Below are 9860 nucleotides of genomic sequence, written 5' to 3'. Positions count from 1 at the left end.
ATAAAAACAGCATTTTAATGACAACTAAAGGTGACATAGATACTTTATTATGGTATAGTATTTAAATGTATGCCTGAGAAACACATAATACTGGCCCTTTAAGAGACTTATTCAAGTGAAGAAATTTAGTTATTTATAGATTAGTACTGATATCAGAAACAACACCAGAGTATTAGGGTTTTCTTTTTATAATACTTTTATAATGTTTGATCTATTATGTGTTAATTGAAATAGAGTAGATATAGATACATGACTGAATTCATATATAACACATAATTAAAAGCTGTGTTAACATTAGCGTGAGGTCTTTGTCTGAATGCCGGTGATTCAGCCGTAGGTCAGCAGGGGGCGAACTCAGGCATTGAAGATTCTGTATATATACTGATCCATTTCCTGGTTATATCCAGTGTGGTTAGGCTTGTCAGTCCGGTGGCAAATAAATCTCACTCATCTCTCTCCAGAATTCTGGTGTTGTATGACATTTATTTCATATCACAGATCATTTTATTTAACACTTGTGTTTTCAGCTGATTTCAGCCGATATTAAACACGTATTTCTTACACAAGTTAACCGGTTCAAAAAGCTAGTTTGATAAAAGACAGCTTCTGTAGCTGTTGTCACAATGTCCAATGATCCACAGAAGTCCACTCATCTTCTCTAACCTCTGCATCACCACTCCCCCAAGACACTTCAGGGTCTTTGCAGTTGACAAAGGACCCGGTCCATGTTGTCCTTCGAAAGGCTGGAAAAGACAGTAGCTGAGCCGCTTGGGYGGATTGAAAGTTTATTTTGTCATACCGAGATATCAAAATATGATGACGATATGAGTTGCATATAGTTAAGTGGCAAATTTCAATAAGGCTGCAACAAAAACTGGGACACGAGCATTTTTAAAAGACGCCCCGTGTTCTTACTGACGTGTTCTGACCGCCTCGGCTCATTAAGAAGACTAACAAAGGAGAAAGGGGGAGCAGAGAGACCGCCGTCTGCTGTGACAAGTTTGACCAAAACTGCTTTAACTTCTCATAAGATGATTTCAGTTTGAAASTCTGGCATGAAYGGCGACAGATGATGTGCGTTTCCTCAAAAAAGGYGAGGTCTTTAATTTTATCTGGCGCTGTCAAAGAACGCCTGAACTAAACGCAGTATCTCACAGCTGCACCTGCTCACTGTATTTACCTCCGTTACGTTTATTCGTATACAGGAGAATTTCATGAAAACAGCGCTGCCTGACATCATGGTCTAATGGATATAAATATTTATGAGTTCTTGCATTGCCTGAAACACGTGTTAATGTATCACATTATCTGCAGGCCTTTGTTTTTATGTGAGCATGCAGCGGCAAACAGGAKATTCTGCCTGAAGCTTTTTTTGTTTTTCCTGTGTGGGTGTTTGTAATCAATCATAACTTACCTCCCAGCCCAGGACGTAGCCTGTTGTCATATCCATCCAGCAGCCGGTCGAGGATTCGGGTGAAAATGGTGATATTGTCTTTACTGTCATCTGGCAGCGGCTCTTTGTGTCCCACCACGGCCCTGCTGGGTAACACAGGAAGACAAAGTCACACTCCTCCTGCTGCTCAGAGCCAGGCTTTGTGACCTCAGTGTGGTAGTAGCAGAGATCCCAGATAGCAAAAGATGTTAATTCAGTTGGATTAAGGTAAAAAAGTTGATTTTTGGTTAAGGTACGATGATTATTATGGTTATGGTTTTGGTTATGGACGATTGATGGGGAATCAACCATCAAACAATCGTCCAGTTCCTGGCAAATAACCAATGTTGAAAACATGTTATTGAATCAATGTTTCATGGTTGAATGCTAATGATTGAATTGCCAACATCTAATCCCCGGTTGAAAACCTAACATTGCTTCAACAAGTAAGTCACCGACCATAACCATATTTCAGTGTTAATTCACTCACATTTTGCTATTACTGATCCTCAACTTATACTCTGAGCATTAACTGGTAATGCAAGATCTGTAATTAACAGTTTATTTTTAGAATCAACTATATATATCGTAAAACACTGAATTTTAATGAAAATTTCTGGAAGTAATCATTACGTTAACATAACGCTTTGCTAAGATGCTTGGCTTTTACTGATGGAATGAATTCTGATAACAAAATATCTCATAAACCACTTGACATATTCGAATGAACCTCTTGGAAAGTAATTACTGGATGTACAYGTAGAAGGGATCCAYGTTTGGAGTCAACCCGATTCAAGATGGCCACCACAGATTACTGAACTCAGACACCTCGGTGAATTTGACCGAAACTGAGCTAAGCTTTGGTGTGGGATTAGCTGAGGATGACTCAGACTATATACTTTAACACACAAATTATTGCAGGAGACTGAAAATAACATAAATGGCTACAAGTCTGTCTTTTCCCATGACCTCAGTCTAAAACTCTGGCATTAAAAGCCAGTGAGCAATATGCATTCCTTCCATGTTTAATTCAGTTAAAATTTAGGGTCGTATTTCAGCCGTGTTGATTAATCTGTCGAAGGCTTTGTGTCAGATTTCATCACGACGCCTGTTACGACTCCGATGGGAAACTCCCAGATCAGCAATCTGCCACAGGCTTCAATCAATATTTGAATAAGAATGTCGGGTTGTGTTTTTCAGTAAAGACTGCAGATTTATGTTGACAAAAAAAATTTGAAAAAGGAAATGAGTGGATTTATGATAATTAACTGCTTCCTAAAGGAAAACGATGTGCAGTGTTTGAGTCTTTGCTGCCTCTTATTGTTTTGCACAGCCCCAAATCCTCCTGCAGAATAATATTAAGGTGAGATGAAAAGGCCACTCTGATGTAGGCGGAATGGGGATGAGGTAATGAGAACCATCTTTAATTAAACAAAACTGCCCCGAGGAGCTGACCCACTGTTATTATATCCAAACTGCTCCATGTGTTGCTGTAGCACCGCAGACACAAGACATGTGTCATTGTTAAAAAATAAAAACAAAGGAGTTTTAAGGTATTTCCTTRAAGAATAGCTGGAAATATTTTCTGATTTGTATTTGAGGCCAAACCCAGAATCTTGAATGAAAAGGTTTGTTTTCCTCAGCACTGTATCTGAAGTGTTTTAAACTTTTCTCATTACAAAAGGATAGGATTATTATCATTACCAAGACCACTGTGAAAGTGGTCTTTAAACTTCAAGCACCTTGCATCCAATACATATGACACCTGTACACCTTTGTCACGTCAACAACAGAGAATAGACATGACAGTCTTTTTGGTGTGACACAATATGATTATTGATTGGATCCATAATAGAGCTGCAAAAAGGGTGGAAATTTTCTGGTTTATTTTGAGAAACGTTCAAGAAACTTTAAATGGGAAATTAGGCTGTGGGAACTTTTGGAATCATTCCAAACTGGAAACTTTCCGAGGGAATTTATGGGAATTACGGTAAAAGAAATGCAATGTACCATATCCAAACAAAATTGTAAGCATTTTGTTTAGTCATAGACCTTTAAAGTCAAAGGGGAATAAGGAATTTGACCCAAAGTTTATAAAAGTAATGTATTTAATAACCTAATTTGCATATTACGACACCACAGATGTCACAACTCCTTATAGAGAATATACTTTAAACATTTCTATTTATTTCTATTTTTATATGTCTAATCATTAATAGTTATGATAAATAACAGCCAGGTTAACAGCGGTGATTGTTGGTATGTTTCGGATCAGTTTGAAGTCGAGCAGGAAGCAACAGAACCACAGATCTGTAACAAAGATGTTGAAGGAAGAGCTGCAGGCGGCAGCCTCAACACCTGCACTGTGTGCAGACTGAGCTGGCAATTATTTTTGATTGACTTCCTAAAACAGTTTTTGTTTGGCTGCAGTGTCAAGACACATCAGTTTCTTATGTCAGATCTTTTTTTTTTTTAATAAAGCAGTGCAATATGAATGTCTAGATTTGAGTAAATCACAAGGACTGCATTCTTCAGGATCACAAGTTTTAGAGTACAAGTGATTGGACAAACTGTGTCTGTGGCTCTAAAGTACATTTTATTAACACTGAGCYTTAAAACACTGAGCCTACAACCTGCACCTCGTTCAGCTTCTGGATGYGAAATAGATGTCTAAGTATAATAAGATTAGTAATACCACAAAATGTCACTTTAAAAGAATGTGTCGTGAATGACTCCCAGCTAGTAGCACATCTATGTTTTTNCTTTAATCCACTTTGGAGTGATTTTTTTTCCACTTGGCTGGACCTGTACGTCTCCTGTGTTAATGTTGGTACATGTAATATGATAATTCTGTACTGTGGAGATCATTAAGAGTCGTAGTCGGGTGAAAAAATCTTTCGCTAACACTGTGTTGACTGTGAACTGGAAGTGTTGGGAGTGGCATTGAGTACTGGACCGGATGTGGTATAGAGGCTATACAGAGCTTAAAGGAAGAGTTCAGACGATTTGATGGAGGGTTCTGTAGAAAGGCCATGAACAAATATTTTACCTGTTGTCTTTGAACAACCTCAGTTTAAAGAAACCATGTTTACACCTGCCCAGATTTATGAGCTGCTAGTTAGAGTGGAGCCAAGTCCAAAGTGAGCGGCTGCTGTTTTAAAATCAGTTTCGAAAATTTCAAAAACCAAACAGTTCCTAATTTATAAACCTTCATCCAGTAATAAAAAAAAAACAAGTCACTACATTCTGCACCCCTTCTTCAGCTGCACTGTTAGCTGTGAGCTCAAGAGTCAGACATGCTTCAGCTGTGGACATGAGAACAAAGCAAAGGTTTTTTATACTAAGCTTTAAAGCTCTGCTGCTTTTTTCTGCAAAAAATGAGACAGAATAAAATAAAAGTGATATTAGATTTTTTTACATTTCAAATACCCACAAGTTTCCTTTTCTGTTGATATATATATATATATATATACATATAAACTGTATATACATAATTTTTAAATAGATTTTCATTCACACACTTTATCAAAAATTTAAATCAATGCGTGTTTAGAGTAGCTGAAGACACACTGAAAACAGCAAATCCAAAAAGCTTTAGAAATGGTCGGGATGGGTTTGACTGTAATAGGTAATAACTCACTTAACATGAATCATACATCAAACAAAAAGCCTCTGTGGCCCCACCGATGGCCCCAGTGCAAATTCAAAAATTAATGAGAAACCTTTAGTCCCTGAGAGAACGTCTGCTCCACGCTGAAATGTGCACTTCACAGAAACAAAGCTTGTGTGCGCTGAGCAGCATCTGCATGTTTTATTGGAGCGCAAACACACACARACACTTCACTCTTCCAGTTGGGGCCAGCTGTTTAAATCCTCTGATGGAGTTGAAGAAATGGGACAGTTTTTAAATATTTTTTCACTGAATTTGACATTTTATTTTCAGCTCATGCCAGCTGTCTTACGCCTCCCCATTATTTATAAATTTTTTATAAAAATAAAGAGGGGACAAAACAGCCATTATCATCTTATAAACATGTAGATTAAAAGAAGATCAATCCAAAATGTCAGCAGTTGACATTTTGGAAAGTCTGACTGTCGCCTAAAGCAGAATTAATGACAAGCAGAAGAAAAGAGAAGCACATCGTCGGCAAAAACACAAAGAATGTAACAACAGGGATCCAACATTTTCACTAAATCGTATGTGTTTGTTTAAAAGTGAACATAAAACTGAATATTATTAATCATTTATACTGGCTGCGTTTTTAGCATATATGATTTGTTCATATTTAATGACTGCCAGGCTTTTGGACTGCATGATCCTGTGAAGCTGTTCAGGTGTTTACGTATAATTTAATTTGTATAGTAGGCATTTCATCATRAGAGTGAGAATTTCAGATGGAATCGGGGAATTGAACCAGGAAACCACTTATGGGACAACTCCCCTAACCATTTTACTACAGCCGCCCAAACACACTCACTGTCGATGAAAGGGACGGCTCACTGGTGTGAAGTGGATGCTTTAGTACATAGAACACGGTTTTATGCATCGTCTGATGGACACATGAAAACAGCTGTGGGGGTCCACAAAAAAAAAAACAAAAAAAAAAACAGCAACTGGTTACATTTTTTCCAAGCAGAAAAAATAAACAAAGCACATTTATATATAAAAAAAAAAAAAACAGTTTGTTGGATGTTTTCARTCGGGGTGTTGGTGGCAGTGCTATGTGGATTTTTGGTCAACACTACTTGAAGTGTTATTTTCTCCATTGATGAAAATATTTTTTTTTAAATGCGGTGAGTGTATCCAAAATAATATATCAAAACATATTGAAAAAAAAAGCCCAAACCTTGCATGTCATACTTTGAAATGAAGATTTTATCAAGTGTTAGGCTGATACGTTTGTATTACATGTTTATTCCTGAGGAWATATTATATACCTGCAGGAAATGCAAGAGGAAGAACTGAAAGTGCTACAGGTAGCTGATGCTGATGCATTTTTATTTTTACTCAGGAATTAAAACAGAAATGTGCACAAATGTGGGAGGGGCTGACAGAAACACTCGCTGCACGCTGAGGACAGTAACTGCACAACGATGGATACGTTCACACTTAGCTGCCCCCTGCTGTGCTCCAGCCTGTGCCGGAAATATCGCACTGCACGTGTGTCTGGAGGTCAGTGCATGAGAATTGARAGCCCTGAAGTTTGGAAATAATGGCAGGAGGGTGGGAGGGAGGATATGGATGGTTTGGGCAGTTCTGCTGGGTGGGCAGCTCTTCTATTTAATGTGGTAGGGGATAGTGTTGTTGTACTTGAAACCGGTCTTGGTCTTAAAACCAGTTTGTCGATATTCTGTTAATGTTGAAAAAACACAGTTTCGCAACTGCGGTGTTTCCATTAAGTAAGAAATGCTTTTAAAGTCACACGTGAATACATTTGTTCTCGTGATAAGTCATTACAAACATGGCGGCAATGGATGTAAACACATAGCATATTGTTACCGCGACACTAGCGCTCATCATCAGAGATGTCGGCGTCTTTTATCGAGGCTTTCCAGCAACAAGCCCCTACTTGAGAGCAGCTACGTATGCTGTGTTTTTGGTAGATTGTAGTTGGTGAGTTTACTATTTTATACTACATCTGTGGTATTACTACTACTTCTACTTCCTGTTACCTTCTTTGTCATCGTCTTTTTGCCAGTCGAAACAGCCGGTTGTTGATCACGTGACTCTCGTGATGCGAAAAAAGTGTTTCCATTGCAGTTTTGAGAAAAACACCAATTTCGAAACGGCCGAAAAACCACCTCATCCTAGTACAAAAACATTTTGTCGAAAAACGTATTTTTTGTTTCAAAATTGACATTTTTTTTACGTGTTTCCATTGAGCACATTTATTTTCCAAATTCTAATTTGCTCATTTTCATGGTCAAAGGAAACGCAGCTAGTGAGGACTCAAAATTTTATTTCAAGACCAGTCAAGACCACAACTGTGGAAATATCCCTAAATAGCCAGATTATTKTCCAATTTATTTGTTAACATTCTTGTTTTATGGGATTTTAAACATACCGATTCAAATTCAAACTGACCCATTGTGATTTATGTATTTTTGTTACCGGCTGTCAGCCATCCTCACCCCGCCTTCACTTGCACACAGCGCTCCAGGAAAGTGAGCAGTGGTTCTCTGAGAAGATGAACATCTCATTTTAAATCATTACTTTTACTTTTAATACTTGAGTACAGAAAAAATCAGATACTTTAAGACTTTTACTCAAGTAATATTCCTAAAGGAGACTTTAACTTTTACCAAAGTATTTTTGGTAAAATACTTGTACTTTTACTCTAGTAATATTCCTAAAGGAGACTTTAACTTTTACCAAGGTCCTTTTCTGGTAAGATACGTGTACTTTTACTCAAGTATCACTTTGTGGTACGTTATACAACACTGCTTTTAGGACTCTTGTTTTTTTTTCTGGTCTTGGTCTTGTCTCGGTCTCGCCCCCCTTTGGTCTTGGTCTCCACTTGGCCCACGCCCTAAAAGTCTTGGTCTTGTGTCGGTCTCGAGACACTGTGGTCTTGACTTCGTCTCGGATTAGGTGGTCTTGACTTCAACACTGGTTGGGGAAGCACTGCGAAGATCAGTCAGCTGCTTGGCTGGTTCAAAGATCCTCCCCTTTTGTTGGCTCCWAACTTCCTGTTCCATCTCAGATGATTGCGTTTATTAAAAATCACTTTAAACGTTCCAGCTGTCTGAACGTCATGTGTTCTGAGTCATTCCTCATCATACAGACCATAACAAGCAATACATGGATTTTAATGAAACTTGCAGAAAGTAATCATTGGACATAAATCTACAAACCTTTCAGATTGGGTCATTTCAGTAATCCACTTTGGTCTTGCCTTAGAAGTAACATCTATTTCTGATAACTGAGGTTGTTCAAATCACTAAACACAGATTAATTGTTTGTGATCATTTTAGAAAAATCCACTTCAAAAAGGTTTAAAGCACAGTTTTAGACTTCATCAGCCGTCCCCATCTGGTTCGTCCATTTTTGCCATAGTTGTGCAATTTTCCTGCCTCTCTCCACTTGCCTCTGATAAGCTGTCASACACACGAACAAGCCGATGCAATAATTATAAACATGAGTTGTTATTTAGTTAGCAAAAGTGAGCAACTCAGTAATTTAAAAGAACTTTTCTTGGCTACATCTTCAGCCAAGGTGACAAGGTAACCACAGTGTTGCTGCACACCAGAGGCAACAAATACATTAATAGGAACTTTTCTTTGCATTCAAATCTGCAGCAGAATTGTCAATTCAAGCTTCACGCTTTAATCTGTCGGCTGATTAATCTTGGCTGCTGTGATTCTGGCTGCTATTTTGAGATAACTGGCACCAGTCAGCAATGAATCATGAAGCTGGTAAATAAAAAATACAGAGTCATTAGCAGGTAGTCTTGTCAGTGTGGGATAATAATCAGCATTAGAAAATGGCCTGCAGTCACGCTGATCTCTCACCCTGAATAATTGGCGTTGGCAGCTATTGGGGTAAAAAAAAATAGCTATAATGGTTGGCCTCTACTTCACAACTGTGACATGAAAATGACTTTCCAACAATATCCCAGATTTAATGGAGCAGAGAATGGTGCTCAATGTTAACCGGAGGCGGCATTTGATTGAGGGATAATCAAAAACAGATTTGTGTTTAAAAACTGCAGCCGAACAAGTTCTTATCAATAATACATCAGAAAGGTTTGCTATAGATTTTAATGTCAAAAGAGAAAAAAAAGTTCATTTTATACTTCCTGTGGATGCTGAGTCAGCATTCACATCATTGTTTTCCTGCTCAGGWTTTCCATCAGCTACGATTTTTGGTTCTTATAACTTTTATACATTTCAAAAGTTTTTGACTTCAATTAAAGAGAGACATGAAAGCTCCCCTTACAATGAAATATAAGATCCGTTCAGTTTCTACAAACTTCTTCTTGAAATWTGAAGCTTTTTTTGTTTGCTTTTTTAAAGCTTTAGCTTTAACTGTGTACTGTGATATTTAGCTTTAAGCTAATTTTGAAAAAAAAAAAAAGCTTTAAGCTAATTTTGGATAAATTAAATCATAGCTAAAGTTCTACTTGTAGCTACAGTTTTGCTAATTTTGGCTTTTACCTACAGTCTTAATTTTAGCTTTTATTTACAATTGTGTTAATTTTAGCTTTTACCTACAGTCTTAATTTTAGCTTTTATTTACAATTGTGTTAATTTTAGCTTTTATCTACAGTCTTATTTTTATCTTTTATCTACAGATTCTAATTTTGGCTTTTATAGGCTACATTTTTATTTTAACTTTTATGTACTGTTTTGCTAACTATTGCCTTTTTTGTGCTTTTGGCCATTTTAGCTTTGATCTAGAATTTTGCTAATTGTAGCTTTTATTTAT

At 37.4% G+C, this 9860-nt stretch overlaps 1 protein-coding gene across 5 annotated transcripts in view; it reads right to left on the bottom strand.

The window, feature by feature from the left end:
* The window catches only part of gabra3 (gamma-aminobutyric acid type A receptor subunit alpha3), a 134848-nt gene that overhangs the window by 60956 nt on the left and 64032 nt on the right, over nt 1-9860 (bottom strand). For 4 of the 5 annotated variants that reach the window (XM_014016428.1, XM_014016432.1, XM_014016430.1 and 1 more), the window contains exon 3: nt 1415-1539. In XM_014016428.1, coding sequence (XP_013871882.1) covers nt 1415-1539 — 125 coding nt within the window. The remainder of the gene's footprint in view (nt 1-1414; nt 1540-9860) is intronic. The other variant, XM_014016431.1, reaches the window with a different exon arrangement.

This window comes from Austrofundulus limnaeus, unplaced genomic scaffold (genome assembly GCF_001266775.1).
Source record: "Austrofundulus limnaeus strain Quisiro unplaced genomic scaffold, Austrofundulus_limnaeus-1.0 Scaffold145, whole genome shotgun sequence".
In the NCBI taxonomy this organism is placed as follows: Eukaryota; Metazoa; Chordata; class Actinopteri; order Cyprinodontiformes; family Rivulidae; genus Austrofundulus; species Austrofundulus limnaeus.
This window is presented reverse-complemented; position numbering and strand designations above follow the sequence as displayed.